This window comes from Bos indicus, chromosome 19, assembly GCF_029378745.1.
Source record: "Bos indicus isolate NIAB-ARS_2022 breed Sahiwal x Tharparkar chromosome 19, NIAB-ARS_B.indTharparkar_mat_pri_1.0, whole genome shotgun sequence".
Lineage (NCBI taxonomy): Eukaryota > Metazoa > Chordata > Mammalia > Artiodactyla > Bovidae > Bos > Bos indicus.
In genome coordinates, this window is record NC_091778.1 from 53,757,386 (window position 1) to 53,775,901 (window position 18,516).

General features: G+C 55.6%; 1 protein-coding gene and 1 pseudogene across 5 annotated transcripts; one reads left to right on the forward strand and one right to left on the reverse strand.

Moving 5' to 3' along the window:
• Window positions 1-1,486: 1,486 nt before the first annotated feature.
• Window positions 1,487-17,733, reverse strand: GAA (alpha glucosidase). 5 transcript variants are annotated; one of them, XM_019981784.2, is made up of 20 exons: window positions 17,618-17,732; window positions 14,334-14,855; window positions 12,982-13,127; window positions 11,873-12,038; window positions 11,694-11,790; window positions 11,095-11,214; window positions 10,903-11,021; window positions 10,687-10,818; window positions 9,320-9,430; window positions 8,735-8,848; window positions 8,553-8,637; window positions 7,989-8,106; window positions 7,479-7,612; window positions 6,189-6,340; window positions 5,887-6,035; window positions 4,553-4,694; window positions 4,013-4,156; window positions 3,421-3,585; window positions 2,989-3,141; window positions 1,487-2,588 (listed from the first exon to the last, which is right to left on the reverse strand). In XM_019981784.2, exons 2-20 carry the CDS (start codon window positions 14,838-14,840, stop codon window positions 2,529-2,531), a joined length of 2,814 nt encoding a protein of 937 aa, XP_019837343.2. In that variant the 5' UTR covers window positions 14,841-14,855; window positions 17,618-17,732; the 3' UTR covers window positions 1,487-2,528. The 5 variants fall into 5 exon arrangements, 3 of the variants coding, with proteins under 3 accessions (XP_019837343.2, XP_070630035.1, XP_070630036.1); XM_070773934.1 differs by having other exon boundaries at window positions 2,946-3,141; XM_070773935.1 differs by lacking the exon at window positions 17,618-17,732 and adding an exon at window positions 17,382-17,611 and having other exon boundaries at window positions 2,946-3,141.
• On the forward strand, window positions 9,678-10,041 carry LOC109574063 (ATP synthase membrane subunit K, mitochondrial pseudogene; annotated as a pseudogene).
• Window positions 17,734-18,516: the final 783 nt, after the last annotated feature.

Sequence of the window (18,516 nt, forward strand, 5' to 3'; positions counted from 1 at the left end):
AACACTTCCTCTAAATTATACTTAAAAAGGGCATGAGCAAGAGGGAAAATACTTGTAAAGCATGTACTCGACAAAAGACAAACTGGAAAATACGAAGAATTTTGTGTGTAGGTAGAATGATCGTCCCCCCAGATGTGTGCTCAGTTGCTTAGTCGTGTCCAACTTTTTGTGACCCCATGGACTGTAGCCTACCAGGCTCCTCTGTCCATGGAATTTTCCAGGCAAAAATGCTGGAGTTGATTGCCATTTCCTTCTCCAGGGGCTCTTCCTGACCCAAGGATTGAACCCGTGACTCTTGAGTCTCCTGCATTGGCAGGCAGGTTCTTTATCACTAGCGCCACCTGAAATTGGGTTCTAACATGACAAACTCAGAACTGAGGGCTAAGTATGAGGGCTACTAATTGTCTATCAACTTCCATTTTTTTCTTAGGATCTCAGACAATAGTGAAAATAAACAAGGAATTACTGTCTGCCAGTGCTGTGGGCAAGAATATGTCCTAGATAAGGAGTCTCTCTTAAATCCACCTGAGGGCTTCCCTGATGGCTCAGTGGTAAAGAATCTGCATACTAATGCAGAAAACCGGGGTTTGATCCCTGATCCGGGAGGATCCCACATGGCTCAGAGCAAACTAAGCCTGTGCTCTAGAGCCCAGGAGCTGCAACTACTACAGCCCATGCTCTCACTCTGAGAAGTCAGAGAAACCCATCCACCCCACCTCCAAATGCCCACATCTTAATCCCTGGAACCTGTGACTATCCCACATTAAATGGCCAGAGGGGCTTTGCAGGTGAGAATAAGTTAAAGGTTTTGAGATGAAGGGCTACCATGGGTCAGAGAGTGGTGTAATGGAAGAGGCGGAAGAGAGTCTCAGTGGTGAGGATTCAGCTCACCGTCGCTGGATTTGGTGCCCCGAGCTATGATCTGGAGTAGCCCCTAGAAGCTCAGGAGGATGTGTAGGTGACAGCGCACCTCAGACCTGTATGCTCAGGAGACTGGATTCCGGAGAGGAAGCAGTGGCCCTGCTAACACCTGATGTTAGCCCGGTGAGACCAAGTCAGACTTCTGACCTACAGGACTGTGATAGAATAAATCTGTAGTTTTAAGCCACGGAAGATTGTGGTAATTTGTCAGTAGCAATGGAAAAACTATTTTATAACTCAGGGGGAACAAATCCAAGTAAAAAAATAGGCAAAATACCTGAACAGACACTTCACCAAAGAAAATTTATGAGTTACATAAGTCCAAGAAAAGGTGCTCACCATCTTCAGTCATTAGGAACACAAATCGGACCCATGAGATCCACTGTCGCTGGAATGACTGAAATTGAAGAGACCAGACCAAGCCACAGCAAAGCTGGTAGGAGCACAGAGCGGGTCACCCGCTTTGGAAAACAGTTCAGTCATACACACACGCCCTCCATATGATCTGACCCTATCATGCTTGGTGTGTGCTCAAGAGAAATGAAAACATGTCCATTCACACTGGTCCACGACTGCTGACCACATCTTTATTCCTAACAGTAAAAGGCTGAAAACACTCTTAACGCTATTAAGATCTGATAAACCATGTGGCACCTCCATACCACAGAGAACTATGTGGCAATGAAAAAGACACATACAACACGGATGAATCTCAGAGCAGTTAGATTAATATTAGCCCCCCCCCAAATAAAAAAGCTGTATGATTCCATTTATAGAAAATTCCAAAAAATGTAAACTGATTTATAGTGACCAAAAGCAGACCAGTGGTTGTCTGGGAACGGGTGTGGGTGTAGCAGCTTTAGTCCACAGAGCCCTTGGGCAGGGTTGGGGTGGGCGCGCATCTCCCACCAGGTGATCGACACCAGGCCTGGCTGGCTGTTCTCCAGTCACCTGAGAGCGGATACTGGGGTGTGAGGCGATGGGCTGTGAGGGTGCTGCTCTGAGTACACAGTGAAGCGCGCACACTGCCCAGAAATGTCCAGGGCCCATCAAGGATGGAGTCCTCCTGCATCAAGACCTTCAGGCGCATCCTTTTATTGAAAATAACTGCACTTCAGATTGAGGGTTCCCTGAGTCCTATGAACTCTGCTGAGTTGGGGGCAGCGGCCCAGAAAGCAGTCTGCAGCAGCCCCCAGTTATGTGCTGTCATCGGGTCCCAGCAGCAGGGCCTCCCGAGGTGGGGGGCCTTGCAATGCAGGTACCACCCTGTCCAGGCACCACCTCTGCGTCATAGGCGGGCAGTGGTGGCTGGCTGTGCACACATTGCAGTGACAGGCTACAGAGGAGCAAAGCTTCCAGTAAACATTTCCAGTACAGGGCACCGCTCAGGGCATTGATCTGACTGGCATCTGGGCAGATGACTCAGCCGAGCTGCTGGCCCAGAGCCCAGGAGACAGACTTGCAAGCGGATCTGGGTGTTCGAGGACGTCAGTGCCATGTGACTCAGGGTAAGCACTTCTGACCCAAGGCCCCTACACCGCCGACAGGGTGCAAGTGCTGGGCCACTGGGAGGTCTGTGAAGGAGCAGCACACCGCTGGGCCCCGGGTTAAGACCAGCTGATGACAAACTGCTCTCCCATGGTCAGCGAGACAGGGATGGCCAGAGTCTGGGGACAAGAAATAGGAAAACTGGGTTGGCAACTGAAGTGAGGCAGACGGGAGCCTGCAGTGTGGCTGGGCAGTGGACGTGGGGCCTGGCCCAGCCCTGGGAGTCTCGCTGTGTTCCCTCCCAGCACTCTTGGCAGTGGCCGCCTCAATCTGCTTTGGAAACGAGCTGCCCTTTAACCAGGGGCTGACAACGTGGACACGGGCAGAGGAAAGATGTGAAGTGTAAGGGACTAAACTTCCCACTCCCTGAAGTTCAGCTTCCTTTCTGCCCCTTGTAACACTCAAGTGTCCTCTCCATGCCGGACAGGGAGTCCCATGATGCCAGCTCAGCTGGTATTTCCCACGCCCTCACCCACCCTCAGGGATAGGCCCTCTGGGCCCAATTGTGGGCTCTCTTGCCTCTGTGTCAGGGCTGAAGGTGAAGTTGGAGACAGGAACGCTGTTGCAGAGGACCTGCTGGGGGGCTGTGGCCACCCCCAGGACGGTCACATTCCTCAGCTGCAGGCTGGCCCCCTCACTGCTCACGTGCACCAGCTTGTTTACAAAGGTGTTCTGGCCGGAGCAGAGAGATAGGACAGGAGGTGTGAGCAGATGGTCTGGGGCAGCAAGCCCCACTCGGCCAGGGTCTCTGGGCAGCACACCCCCTGCAACCCCTGGGATGCTGGCACAGTGCAGGGAACTCTGGTCGAGGGACTTGGCCCATGGGCTCTTCTCCCCTTCAGTCTGGTTGACCCGGAGAGGTGGCTATCCCAGGACCCCAGGCCCAGCTACCCTCACTGAGTCAGGATAGTCACCCCAAGTTGGCCTCCAGCCTGGGCGGATGTGACTCACGTTCTTGGCCAGAAAGATGAGCTGTGTGTAGTCCCCACCATCCAGCACTCCCAGGCTCTCCCCGTCGTCCCAGAACAGCTCCCCTTGGGCCTCCCCACTGGCTGTCAGGGCCACAGCCAGGGCCATGGGCTGCTTGCGGGACTCTGTGGTCGTGAGGGCAGGGCCCTGGGAGAGGGTGGCCCACATCACTGTCCCAAGCCAGGTGGAGGCCTCCAAACCCAGGTATGAGCAATGCAAGGCTAGGACAGTGCCGTAGTGGAAGAAAGCAAGATCTGCAGGACAGTCTATGGCCAAGTAGCCTGGAGGCCCATGGAGACCACTGACCCGGGGGACACCTCAGAGGACACAAGGCCCATGGAGGTTTGCAGACCGACTGTTTTCTGAGAAGGGCCAATGAATCTCTAGGAGGCCCTCCCCTCTGCCTGGCCTGGGAGCAAGTCAGTGCAGGGATGTGTCCTTCCCCAGCCCAGGTCATCCTCACCCCCAGAAGAAGCATCTCTCCCTGGGGGCGGACCTCCAGCTGGACAGAGGCATGTGGGGGCCCAGCAGCCCCAGGGCTGGATGAATGGGCTCAGGGGCCCGGTCCAGATACCTGCATAGGGATGATGTGCCCGGCCCGGAGGTGGACGTTGATGGTGTCCAGCGGGGCGGACAGCGTCACCCACTGCCCCTTGCTGTGGATGACAGACGTGAGGGGTGCAGGAGGTGGGAGGCTGCCAAAGGCCTCCATTGGTACCTGGAGGGGGATGTCATGTCACAAAGGGTCCTGAGCAGTGCCAAGACCCTGTGCTGTTGCTGGGAGGCAAGATCGGAGACAGTCCACAGTGGGGACAGAGCAAGAGAGGCTGGAGCCAGGGCTCCGGTGGGGCTGCTCAGAGGATGGGAGAAGGGGCAGGAGTGTGGAAGCAGGAGAACTGGAGTCCTGGCTCAGCTTGGTGGCAAGTCACCTATCCAGCCTCAGTTTCCCCATCTAAAAAATGGGTCCTGCAAGGATTGTACAAGATGATGCTAGTGGAGCAGCTCCAGGTGAGGGCGCTCATGTAGCAAGGACCCCTCCATACCAACAGTGCCAGAGGGAGGACCCCTCCACCATCTCCCCCATCCTCCCAGGCTTCAGGGCCCCAGGACTCACCGTCTGCAGGTCGTACCACGTGCCCTGGGGGAAGTAGCCAGTGACTTCAACCTTCTCAGCCTCGAGCACCGGGGTGATGAGCAGAGCCTCCCCCCACAGGAGCTGGCGGTCCACAGTCCAGGTGCTGGGGTCCTCGGGGAACCTTCAAACAGGAAAAACTGGCAGGGCGGTCTGGCAGCCTCTGAGGTCAGTGGGCTCAGGAGGCCCATGGGGAGGTTTGGAAGGGAGCTGAAGGGCCTGGGTTACACGTGGCAGGGCTGGTTCTGGCTAACTGAAGTCAAGGCAGGAGCCAAGAATAACCTCCCCTTGCCTGGTTATCCGGGCATGACCTGTCTACATTTCCGACTTGCAAACTGTGCCTTTGCCCCTGTGTTTTATTTGTTCTTGATGTTCGTCTTACACTTGGTCTGAATTTCTGTACGTTAGGGAGAGTGTCATTTTATTGACAAGTGAAAGTCACTCAGTCATGTCCAACTCTTTGCGACCCCATGGACTATACAGTCCATGAAATTCTCCACGCTGGAATACTGGAGTGGGTAGCCTTTCCCTTCTCCAGGGGATCTTCCCAACCCAGGGATCGAACCCTGGTCTGCTGCATTGCAGGCAGATTCAACTGAGCCACAAGGGTTTTCTGCTGTTCATTTGCCTTGACAATCTATGTTTAGAGCAGTTTGGTGTTTATTTTTCTGTTTATGTTCAAAGAAATGTTATTATTTTTTTTTTTTCTCTAAGTTAAACCTCCTTCCTTTGCTTTTTGCTTTTGATGCTTAGAAAGTCCTCTCCTGCCAGAGCAGAGGGAAACATGGACTTCTGTTTTCCTGGGGCTTTTTCTACAGTTTAATTTTTGACACTTAATTCACCTGGAATTTAAGTTTGTATGAGATGAGAGGAAAATAGATTTTTGCAAATAGCTGACTAATTACCACACTACTGAAAAATCCTTTAACCCTCTGATTCGAGGAGCCATTTTACAGGATAGTAACTTCTCAGGTATATCGAGTCCTATCTGGGGGATAGCTATTGGATTTCTTTGGTGGTCTTATTATCTTAAGCCCCAAGCAGATTCAATCATAGTAGACTTACAACTTGTTTTGCCATCTGGGAGGCCTGGTCTGTACTCAGTGTTCACCATGGGATGTTCTGTTATCGAGGGCTCCCAGCCCTGAAATGGAATCCAGTGGGTGGGGACTGGGGGGTGCAGGGGGTACCTCAGTGGGGAGGGCCCAGATTTTGCCACACCTCCTTCCTTTTGGTGCCTGGAACACCCAACGCAGAAGGGTGGCTGCCCTGGGGTCAGTGGGCCTGAGGCCATTGCTCCCAACCCAGGTACTCACTCCAGGAAAAGGGGCCGGGCCACTGTCTCGCCTCTGACGTGGGCCCCGTGGAACAGTGTGTAGAGATAGGGCAGTAGCACGTAGCGCAGGGTGAAGGCCTTCCTCATGGCTTGCTGCGCCGTCTCGCTGAACCTGTACGGTTCCTGCGGCTGCGGTGGAGGGAGTGGCGGAAGCACCTGGGATCTGGGGTGGCAGTGCCCAGTCCCTTCACCCCAGGAGACCTGGCAGTTCGGGGCCAGCCAGGGCTGGCACAGAAAGCAGCGTTCCCCAGGGCACAGCCTCCCCTGCCGTCCCCGCCCTACCTGGCTGTTCAGGGCATTGTGGTTCCGCATGAAGGGGTAGAAGGCCCCCAGCTGGGTCCAACGCACACACAGCTCCTCTGAGGTGTTGCCCAGGAAGCCACAGATGTCAGCCCCTACCAGGGGCACCCCCAGCAGATTGAAAAGCAGGATTTCTGGAGGGCAGAGTCAGACAGGTCTGCAGATGCCACAGCCTGACCAGTCCAGGAGCCTGACAGACATGTCTGTTGAACTGGCGAGGGAGGAGGATCTCTCCCAAAGACCCTCCCACCCAGCCCCCACCCGATGGCTAGTGCATCCTGCACTTATGATTTCAGCAGAACAACCAGCTGTATCTGCTCCTTAACACCTAGAGTGTGCAGGGCAAACTGGATTGGCCAGGGATGAATTGAATCCCCTCCCCTCCCCACAAAGGTTAAGTTCTAGTCCTAACCCCCAGTTGCTGGAAATGTGACCACATTTGGAAATAGGGTCACTGCAGACATAATCAGGTAGAGGACATCAGGGTGGGCACTGATCCACCATGACTAGTTTCCCTATCAGAAGAAGGAATCAGATACAGGAAACCCAGAGGGTCCCAAACAAGATGAACTCAAACAGACCTACACCAAGACACAATTTCAATGGCAAAAGTTAAAGAGGATTCAGGCCTGACCCCCACGTTGGCCCCAGGGTAAAATTCAGAGCCAGTCAGCACCCGTGGGCAGAGCCAGCAGCGGCTTTGTGAAGGAAGAATGGACTCAGCTTGGCAGGACGTCATATACAGGACGTCACATACGCATCACACGCGGAAGCAAGCCTGTGACTAGGAAAGCACTTCCAGGCTGGAGGGTTTGGCAGAGGCTCTCTTCAGCTGTGACTTCAGGGGGTCACCTCTACCCTCTCCCCAGGGCTCCTGAGCCATCCCTGGGCCTAATACGTCTGCAGCATCAGAGCTCTTGGAACAAGAATCAAAATTCTCTTTGCAAGGTGGAGCCAGGCACTGAGACAACAGGGGTGGGGGTGCCCTTTGGACTGAGCTCAGATGCAGTTTTCACACAACTCAGAATGTGGTCATCAGAAGGGATGTTCTAACAAAGCATGAATCCAAGATGGGATGCTGTAAAGAGGGGCACCACAGGTGAGCCCACTCGCACAGGTAGCTGACTTGCACAGGTGAGCCCTCTCACAGGACTTGGCGGCAGGCCCCACCCCATCGCAGCAGCATCTCTCTGAGGACCTGGCTCTGGACAAACTCCCCTGGAGGGGGCCCACCCTCTCCTCCTTGCCCCACCTCCTGACAGGTGTGCGCACCTGGCACGGAGTAGGAAAGCTGCTCCCAGTTGCTCCACACATCCCCTGTCCAGTGGCCGGAGTATCGGCCGTGGCCAGCAAAGGTTGAGCGAGAGATCACGAAGGGACGCATCCCTCGAGCCTTCACCAGGGCCCTGGGTGGAGAGAGCTGTGCTGAGCGGGGTCACTGGGAACCCCATCACTGCCGGCAAGAGTGCAGGGCAGTGCAGCAGGGAGGGCAGGCTGGGATCAAGGAGCCGGATAGCTGAGGCCTCCGCCCGTGTCTGCCAGGCAGTCAACCCTGCCACCCAACTACCCTCAAAATGCATGTGTCCCAGGCTGGACAAACATCCCTTGAAGCTCAAGAAAGCCAGAGGTCCTGACCAGCCCTGGCTCCCTGTCTTGTCACCATGCCCTTCCTCTGAGGCACCAGGCATGGAGCTGGAGGGCAAGAGGGGTTAGAATGAGGTTGGCAGGGGCCCTGGGGGAACCTGGGCTTCCTTCTCTCCTTCCCCAACCCTGGCCCCTCACCTGTGGGAGGCTAAGGCTTCAGTCAGGCCATACAGGTTGTGCAGGTCATAATGCGTGGACAGGAACTGGTGGCTGGAGGCACAGATGGTGGCTGCCCGGAGGGTCCCGCCAACCACCCCTGGAGAAGAGGGGGCTGTTTCCTTGGAGCCTCTGCCCAGCAGGCTGGTGCCCCCCACATCCTGGAGCCCCTTGGAACCTGGGTACAGTCTCCACTTCTCCAAGGACAGGACAAGGTGGTGCCACAGCCTGACCTCTGCAGACCTAGAGTTCACCTCTGCCTGTTCCTGAACCAGCTGCGCCTGGAGCACCCCCTCTGAAGGGTCTCGCCTCAGCAGCACATGCCCGGTCAGCATCACATGGCTGGGGTCTCCCCACACGAACCTCACTCCTGAGGCTTCCCTCCCATGTCCCAGGCTCCTGCTATCCATCAGCTTCTCAGAAACCAGGGCTTCAAGCCTCCCAAACCAGAGAAGGGAAATCCCTTGATTTGAGCTATTAAATCCCCAGCTGACTAGTGCTGGGAATAGGCGGGTGGAGGCAGGCAGGGATCGGGGGACAGCTCACCTGGCAGGTAGGGCGGGTTCTCCAGGCTGTTGTCCGGGCAGCCATCCACTGAGCCCCTCACGAAATTGGATGGCTCGTTCATATCCTGCGAGAAAGGACCAGGGGGTGGACATCCTACGTGGTGCAGGGTGTGGGGCTGGTCCCCAAGGCCACAGGACACCCAGGGGCAGGGCCACACTCACGATCCACATGCCATCGAAGGGCACTTGGGCGTGGAACTCGGTCACCATGTCCTGCCACCAGTCAAGAGTTTCGGGGTTGGTGAAGTCGGGGAAGGCGGTGAGTCCAGGCCACACCTGGACAAGAGGTCAGAGGGCAGACGAGGCCCCTGGAGCCTGCACAGAGGCCCTGGGCAAACCAGCTGCGGGCAGGGCTGCAGCCTCACTCATCTCCCCTGGGTGTGAGTGAACTGCAAGGGGGAGGAGCATGGGGAAAGGCCCCGGAAGCCACACTCCTGGGGGCCTTCCTCCTGGTCCTGGGCTTGCCCTCGGGAAGAAGCAGGGACTCTTCTGGATGCACCCCTGCACCCCCACCACTCCGCCCCAGGAAGCCCCTGGGGACCCAGAGCACGTAGAGGACTCTGAGGTCTCTCTGAGGAGCTTTGGAGTTTGTGTCTGAACTGCCTGCAAACAAGGGCCCCTGACACAAGGATTCCAGGTGCCCTGCCTTGTCAGAAGCCACTATAACCCCCAGCTGTGAACCCCGCCTTCACTACCACTGGCTGGAGACCACTCTTTCTCCCCCTTGCCCCCCAGGCCCCACTGTACCTGCCCCATCAGTGGCTGCCCAGTCTCATTGGTGATGAAGACCCCCCGCCTCAGACCCTCGTCGTAGGGTCGGTAGGTCCCAGCAGGGCCTGAGCTGCTGATGGCAGGATCCTGGAGAGAGAAACCAGTCAGGATGAGAGGGAAACACCTGAAACCTTGGCCCCATCGCTGGGAAAATGCTGTCCCTAAATGTTAGCAAGGCAGAAATGGATGCGGCTTCACGCGAGTCAACACGCTGTGCGTGGAGGTGCACGTGACCCGCCCCGGATGGCCAAACAGGGAGCGCCTGGATGCAAGTTACTTTTGCTTGAAGGGCCCAGAATTTCACAAATGCTCTACAGTGACCATTTATTTCATTTAGAAACAAAAATAAATGGTCTGGGAGTTTGAACTCCTTGAAAGATTGAAATCATGGCAGGTCCAGAAGCTGATGCCCAGTTCCATTTCACTGGTATCAAAAAATATTTCAACTCTTACACTCTCACAGGGAGAATGAATTGTGTGCTGGCCACGTACGGAAGTATTGCTTTGATAGTCTTATACTTCAAGTTAAGGTCTAAAAAAACTCCAGCAGTGATAGCAACATAAACAGATTCTGAACTGTACATTATCTGTTAAGTTCCCATGCCTGAAGAGGCTAATGTCAACTCATCATGTGATACTCAATTTGTACAATAAATTATGAACCTGGAAAAAAAAAAAAATAAATGGTCTGCACCTGCCCTCCTTACTCTGAGTGAGTGGCCCTGGACACTGTTCCCTTCAGAGGGGCCTTGAGGATGGAAATGACCATCAGTCCAATTCCAAATGGATTTCCTCTTCTGAAGGGCATCCACAATGGCGACCACTTGGTTGTCTCCCCATCCCCACCTCCTCCTCTGGGCACCACCCCCTCACAAGCTATACCAGCCCGAACCGCACCCCTCTGGCTGCGGGGACTGGCCTAGGGAAGTGCATCTTCGTGCTGAACCACTCAGAGCCTGCCCTGCTCCCCACAAGGCAGAGCTGACCACTGGAAAGAAAAGCAAGGGTCTCATGGAGCGTTGCAGCTGCTCCGGCATACAGCTCCACCTGGCCTGCCCACAGCTGAGCGGTGTCAGCCGAGGAATGCCCTCACCACTTGCTTTCAGAGGTTCAAGCAACTTACAGCTGCAAGGATCCTAAGCAAAGACATTTCCAGGGACATCACTGGGTGGCAAAGGCCAAGCCTATAAATCTGACATTCCCTCAATACCAAAGACCCTCAGAAACGTCCTCCGTGCCCACGGCAGGTCAACGATACCACTGAGTTGGCGCCACCGGACACTCAGACCCTTGGCTTCCAAAAGAGCCCGCTCCGCGTGGCACAGGACACAAGGGGCACTCACCACGATCATGATGTACCGCCGACCGCCCTGGTGGAGCTCCTGCACCATGGCCGGGAAGTCCCCGAAGTGGTCCTTGTTGAAAGTGAAGTCCCGTCTGGCATCCATGTAGTCGAGGTCATTCCACTGGACGTCCTGCGGCCACGGCACAGGGCGGTCGGGGCCCAGGCTCTCCACCCCCGCCCCCCAACGGGCCCCAGGCCCCTCCCCAGCACTCACCAGGGGGAAGTAGGCCCTGGTCATATTCTCCACGACCTGGCGGGTGATGGCAGAGGTGGAGTAGCCCCAGCGGCACAGGTGGAAGCCCAGGCCCCAATACGGCGGCATGAACGGGTAGCCTGGGCGCCAAGGTGACCGTGAGTGGGCAGGAGGGGCTGGGGAGGGAGCAGTCGGGGCTGGGGCGAGGCCTACCCACGACGTCCAGGTACTGCTGCACCACGCTCTTGGGCTCCGGGCCCAGGAAGATGTACACGTCCAGGATCCCGCCTGTCGACCTCCAGCTGAGGGCTGGGCTGGGCTGCAGGACCACATCTGGAGGAAGCAGCCTTGGGGCTCAGGGACAAATACTCACCCCCCTTCCCCAGGGCCTTCAGCGCTGCACCAATGGGCCAAACACCTGCTGGAGAGGTCCTCCCGCAGGGAGCTGGGGGACCCAGGACAGTCACTCTGAGCCCAGCTCACTGAGAGACTTGGAGCAGGACAGGAAGGTGCTGAGCAGCCTGAGGCCCCCCTTTTCGGCCTTAGTCCCCCTCCTCACATCAGAGGTCTCACCTTAGGGGCACCGAAGGATAGAGCTGGCAGAGGCCATGGCCCACTGCTCATTTCTCGGAGAATGTACAAGGCCCAATCCTCTGCCCCCTCCTCTGAGACTGCAGCCTGTCAGGCAGGTACAGAGAGCCCCAGCGCCCTCAAGGTAGGAGGGGGTGTAGCTGCACCAGGGAAACCCTGGCTGGGGGCTTAGAAGCAGAACTGGCCAGAAGATGTGGAGGGCCCCAGTGCCCCGTGCTTACCCATGGCATTGCTGTTCAGCAGGAAGACCCCGTGAGCCAACCCGCCATCCTCCAGGACCAGGTAGAAAGGGTGAGATCCATACAGGTTCACGTTGGGCTGGGACATGGCAGACACCCCACTTTACGTCCTGGCCCATGAGGCCCCTCTGATCCCAGACCCCCTTCTGCCACCCTTTTACCTCAGGGGCGATGTCCCGGTTCCAGAGGGTGATCTTGGTCCAGTTGGTGCTGAGCATCAGGGACCCAAGGTGTTCGGCAAGGCCTGTGATGTGCTGGGATGGCAGGGAGGTGGACAGCTGCAGAAACTGGTCCGCAAAGAACAGGGGGGCCACCGTGGTGTTCAGCCTGCCAGAAGAGTCCAGGTGGCCTCACATGAGAAGCTGACAGCTCCGTAAGCCCTGACCACAAGCGGCTGCTGCCCAAAACCCTTCCAGTCCTGGGAGTTGTGGCTCTGAGTACCACCTCCCCAGGAGGGCCAAACTGCTCCCAGACTTCATGGAGCTGCCCAGCCAGAGGCAGTTAGGGCACTCCGAGGCTCCACAGGGTCAAGAGAAAGGATGAGACAAGTTAATAACCGCAGTGTCTGGTAAAATGATATGTGCTGTGTGCTGTCCTCAGTCACTCAGTTGTGTCTGACTCTGTGACCCCGTGGACTGTAGCCCGCCAGGCTCCTCTGTCCATGGGGATTTTCCAGGCAAGGATACTGGAGTGGGTTGCCATGTCCTCCTCCAGGGGATCTTCCCGACCCAGGGATCAAACCCAGGTTTCCCACATTGCAGGCAGATTCTTTACTGGCTGAGCTACTAGGGAAGCCCATATTGATATGTACTATGTGCTAAACAAATAAATAATAAAGCAGAGTAGGGGGTATTGCCTGGAGTGGGGCTGCTCCTTTAGACTGGACAGGGTTTCTCAGCCGAGGCACTGCTGACGTTTGGGCCAATCCCTGTGTGTTCTGGGCCGTCCTGGTGCTGCGGGGAACTGGATGGAATCCCTGCTTCCCCGCCTTGGTGGTGACAATGTCTCCAGCTGTTGCCAAGTGTCCCCCGGGGAAAATCACTCCCAATGGGCCTCCCTGGGGTGGACAGTGTGAGTGGGGGGCCTTTGAGAAGGGGCCTTTGAAGGCTTGGGTGCAGGGAACAGTGAGCACCAGGGCCCCCGGGGGCCACGAACAGCAAGGAGGCCAGAGCAGGAGGATGGACCACAACAGGGTCAGGGACAATGCTCTCCAGCTCCCTGACCCTCCCACCCAGATTGGGGTCGGGGGGCACAGAGGCTAGGCACTCACAGCACCCGTCCGTCCAGCTTCCGCCGCACGACCACCCCAAAGGGCTCCTCCGAGAACTCCACGCTGTAGAGTGTGAACGGCGCCTGGCTATAGACACGCGGGGTCTCCAAGGGCACTTCATAGCGTCTGTTGGCAGGATCTTTGATCTAGAGGACAAGAATAGTGTCATGAGGCCCTTGGTGGCTGGCCGCCCCTAACAGCTGTCTACTCCATCCTTCACCCTCCAGAGGAGGAAGGACTCAGTTCAAGTCCCAGGGCGGCCGCACAGAGCCTGGAGGTGTGGACAGACTAGTCCACATCCCTGAACCTCAGTTTCCTATACAGCCAGGAGAGCACCTCCTGTGGGCTGCCAGTAAAATACAGAACACCAGGAAATCTGGGTTTCTGACACACAATTGTTTTTAGTATTAATATGTCCCAGATATTCTATGGGACTTACTTAGGCTATAAAAAAAAAAAAAAGACTAATTCCTTAGTTATCTGAAATTCAAAATTGTATTTTTATTTCCCGAATCTGGCAATGGTTTTTGGCCTGGCATTCCTAGTCACAGGGTGAATGAGAAAACCTAATTAGATCACCCAACCATTGTCTGGGTACACAGTCATCGCTCAGTAATTCACGGCTGTTGTTAATTACTTTGTTAAAATAACTGGGTATTACTGAACTGCGTGCTGCAGGCTCTCTCACCTTTGTGTCTGGACATTCATTCAGTTGACAAGTTTTTACCAAGCGCCTGCTATGTGCCAGACACTGTCCCAGCGGCTGGGAATAAATCGAACAAGAGGCCCTGCCCTCAGTGCCTGGGATCCCACCCCCCACTGCCTGGAATGTCCCCCTTCCTGCCTCCTGCTTTAGGTCCCAGCTGGGATGTCACTTCCTGGGGGGGAACCTAACCTCTCACCACCTCACTTTAAGCCCTCCCCTCTAGAACACTCCTAGAGCCTGCCAGTCACTGTCTTAGTGACCCACTATCCCCTGAATGTAGATGCCAGGTCTGCTCACACCCAGACTCTGGGTGAGGGTACAGTACACATCTATGCATAAATAAACACCCCATAGAGTCCGTCTTCAGGCTTCCCTGGTGGCTCAGATGGTAAAGAATCCACCTGCAATGCAGGAAACCTGGCTTCAGTCCCTGGGTTGGAAGATCCCCTGGAGGAGTGCATGGCAACCCACTCAAGTATTCTTGCCTGGAGAATCCCCATGGACAGACGAGCCTGGCGGGCTACAGTCCATAGGGTCTCAAAGAGTTGGATATGACTGAGCCACTAAGCACAGCAGAATCCATCTTCATCCACTGTCCACACACTCTCTCTGCCCCTGCCCAGCCCCTGGCCCCCATCCTGCCCACCGTGAAGTGGAGTCGGCTCTCGGTCTCCATCAACATGTCCAGCCTCAAGGTCATGATGTCCTTGGGGAAGAAGGTCGGGACGGCACGGGTCAGGGTGGCTGTGTACCCTGTCTCAGTGGTGGTCAGGTTCTCCAGCCTGTAACTGGGGTAGCTGGGAGGGAAGAAGCACCAGGGCTGCCCCATCTGGGCATCCGGAGGCCGCTCTGCAGGCATGTAGCAGCAGCCACGGGCCTCACACTGCTGCGGGGTGATGCCCTTGTCTGGGGCGCAGTCGAAGCGGCTGTTGGGGGGCAGGTCGCACTGTGTAGGTGCTGCCCTGGGGCTGCCACGGCATTCTGGGCTGCTGGCTCCTGGCTGGCAAGCTTGGTGAATCTCGTCTTGGGAGAAGCCTCGTAGTTCTCGGGGGACCACCTCCAAGTCATGAAGCAGGATGTGTCCCAGGAGCGCCAAGGAGAGGAGGGTGCAGACCCCCAGCAGGGGGCGGGAGCATGGTGGCCACCTCATCATGGGTGGACAGTGGATCTAGGAAGCAGGCAGACAGAACAACCAGGCTCAACAGGACAACAGGAGGGAATGCCCAGGACCTCAGGGGACTCTCAAAGCAGCTTCCAGACTTGAACTTGGGGCTGGCCCAACAGCGCCCAGGGCAGAAGTGAGTGAGGGCAGACCTGGGGCAGGGAGGAAAAAGGGAAAGGAGAGAAAAGTCCCAAACAGGGAGTTGCAGAATTCTGCGCATTGTGAAGTCTTCTAATATGTCACAAATTAATGCATCTAGAATGTCTGTCCAAATGACTTAATGATTAACAAAGACGAAATAACAAAATGACTTAACAAAGACCCACGTGACAGATCAAGCAGAACAAGTTCCCACAGTAGATGGAGTAAGTCCCACTCTTGTATGAGGATTGTGGCTGAGGTGATTAGGTCTTGGCCAATGGGGCGGAAGTGCGCCCTCTCTCTGTCCCTCTCTGCTGACCTGGATGTGGATACAGTCTCTGAGGGGTCTTGGGCACCACAACCCAGGGCAACACTCAGGGACGGCCAAGCACAGGAGAGAGACCTGGCCCCCAGGACTTGGCAAGGGGAGCCCCTCCTGGCCCCTGCTGTCAGGTGTGCGAGAAACCTGCCCATGTGGGGTCTGGTTGTGGGTCTCTGCCATAGCCACTGCACTGGAGCCTCGCTCTGGTGACTCTGGTGCTAAGACTGTTATCACCTGCATCTTGCTTATCTTTATGTAAGGAACATTGTTTGTCCAGCTCCCCTGAGGATCAGTAGCCATGGATATGGGACTAAATATGCAAGGATTTTACTCAGAGAATCCTTTTTATCTGCTTGAGACAAAATGGGGAGGTTGGCAGAGAGGCTGAGACCACCCACATGTACCCACCCTTTTGACCCCACAGGAGAGTGGTGGCTCCCAGAGCCCCAGACTGTTATGCAGGTTAAAGAAGGTTGGGCAAGGCCATGGTGCTGGGAGTCCTCAAGCCAAAGCTGGTCCTTAGAGGGGTCCAGGTCTCCCAGAAGAAGCCTGCCCTAGTGTTAAGGGCCAGGAGGTGGCCCCTTGCAGAAGATAGCAGTGATGATTTCAGGGCACAGGAGCTGAACCTCTGTCAGCAAAGCTCCTTGTGGCAGGAGGTCTGTAAGCTGCTTTCTCACGGCCTCTGGAAACATGCAGATACTGGTGGGGGTGGGAAGAAGTCACCCACCGTAGAAGTGCACCCACGTCATTGAGAGTCTGAGCCTGTCCCAAACACAGACCAGTCAGTCACCTGGAACATTCTGGCCACCATACTTCACCAGTATGTTAGGTGTAAGAGCAAACACTTCCAACACCAAAAGTGTGGGGCTTTTTCACACTCAAGTCAATTCAATTCTGACAAGAACTACTGGATTAGCAAAGACCCTACAGGTTGAGGGTTCAGTCCCATGAACTTCCCCCACCTCAGACGCTAACTGCAAGTTCCAGACTGTCACTTGTGACCACGTGGCTATCAATTTCCAGGGTTCACACAACACCCCTCACCTCAGGTTCAATACCTGGCTAGAACAACTCAGAACAACTCACAGAACTCAGGAAAGTACTTGTTTATTATAAAAGATACAACCTAGGAATACCCAGAGGGCGGTATGGAGAAGGGGTGCTCAGCTTCTATGCCCTCTCTGGGCTGGCCACCCTCTGAGCAACAAAATGTGTTCACCAGCTTGGAAGTTGTCTAAACCCCAACTAGTTTAGGGTTTTATTATGTAGGTACGAAACGATGAGATCACTGACCACTGGTAATTAACTTAATCACCAGCCTCCTGAGGCCAGGTGAAAGTTCCCACCCTGGAATCCTGCCTTGGTCCTTCTGGGGACTAGCTCCCATTCTGAAGCTGTTTACAAGCCCCCAGTCATCTCATTAGCATGAAACAGACATTCTTATCACCACCAAGATTCTAGGGTTTTTAGGAGTTGTGTGTCAGGAACTGGAGACAAAGACGGGATAAATATAAATTTTTTATACCACACAGTGTACCAGCTCCACTTGACTCTGCCAGACACATCTGTGATGGTGATTATTCAGAAACTTGGGGAATTCAGAGTGGAAGGTCTTGGCCCTTCCCACCCAGACTTCAGAAGTTGAAGAGGTGGCCAGTGGCACAGTCAGGGCAGCACCCCATCCCTTCCCTGTTTCCATTTTACAGACAGGGAAGACAGCCTAGAAGAGGGAAGAGATCCTACAATGGGGAAGGGCCACACTCATGGTGCTCGACAATTTAGAGAGAAAAATGGGGAAGGACTGACGGTCAGTAGGTTAAGTGGCGCCCCGGAGGGACTGTCGCCTCGTTTTCTGGGCTATGACTTTGAACCATTGCTCCCCAGGCCACAGTGGTGGTATGGACAAGCTTGGTTCAGAGCCCAGCTCCACCACCGGCAGAGGCAGCTGAAGGATTTTAAACCTCCCGTGCCTCAGCTTCCTCCCTGTGAACGTGGGCAAGGACAGCCTTCCTCGCCCAGCTCGGGGGCAGTGAGTGGGTACCGTGGAGCTTCCGGGGTCCCCATGTTACCGAGATCACTGTCGTCACTGCTGACCGCTGGCGCGCGGCCCTGGCACGATGACCTCAACTTCTCCAAAAGGAAAGCACTGACAACCAACCCTTCTATCGATCGACCCCTCCCTTCTCGGGCTTGAAGACTTGCTGGATCCGCCAAGCCACCAGTCTGTGGGGTTGCCGCGGACCGCCCCGGACCGCCACTCGCTGAGACCACCCGCAGCCCCAATCCAGCTGTCGGGCCGGCTCACCTCCGCGCACGCGCGCCAGCCGCAGCGGCCACCTCGGGATCCAGCGCCCGCGGCGCAGTGGCGGCGAGTCACGTGACAGTTCCTTGCGCAGGCGCCCTTGATGAGTGCTCATCCCCGGTCGTGCGCCCTCTGGTCGTGGGGCGTGCAGGGGCATCCTCGCCCTGTTGGCCTCGGCGCCCCTGGAAAGTGGGAGGGGCCCAGTGGCCATGCACACTGCAGGAGAGACGGCTCTGGGGAGAGGTCTGGCCTCACCTTTTGCGATCCGGGGAGGGTGCGACGCCCCCGAGTGAGCGAGCTCTCCGCGTTCTAGAGCCCACCAGGCCACTCCAGAGGCCTGACTGTGCGAGTTTATCACCCAGAGGCCGAAAATGTGGAAGCAACTTAAACTTCTTCTGAAAGGAAAATGTCATAACCCATAAAACCGACTGTCATGAAAATGTTCAATGACACGGTACTTTTCGTACAGTGAGAAAAGGCTGTTAGGAGGAGCAAGCTTGTACTGCAAGAAGCTAACACAACATTGTAAAGCAACCATGAGCTAAGTTGCTTCAGTGGTGTCTGATTCCTTGCAACCCCATGGCCCGAGACCACTGGGCTCTTTTGTCCCTGGGATTCTCCAGGCAAGAATACTGGAGTGGGTTTCCACGCCCTGTTCTAGGGCATCTTCCTGACCCAGATATCAAACCTGCATCTCTTCCATCTGCATTGGCAGGCAAGTTCTTTACCGCTAGTACCACCTGAAGTGAAAGTGAAAGTCGCTCAGTCATGTCCCACTCTTTGCAACCCCATGGACTATACAGTTCATGGAATTCTCCAGGCTAGAATACTGGAATGGGTAGCCTTTTCCTTCTCCAGAGGATCTTCCCAACCGAGGGATCCAACCCAGTTCTCCTGCATTG

Coding starts and splice junctions, on each gene's coding strand:
- GAA (XM_070773934.1), bottom strand. CDS start 14,840: ATGATGAGGTGGCCACCATGCTCCCGCCCCCTGCTGGGGGTCTGCACC. Junction 3,586..4,012: donor GGCACATCATCCCTATGCAG/GTATCTGGACCG, acceptor ACCCTCTCCCAG/GGCCCTGCCCTCACGACCAC. Junction 2,589..2,945: donor CAGAGGGCCTATCCCTGAGG/GTGGGTGAGGGC, acceptor TCTTGTCCCCAG/ACTCTGGCCATCCCTGTCTC.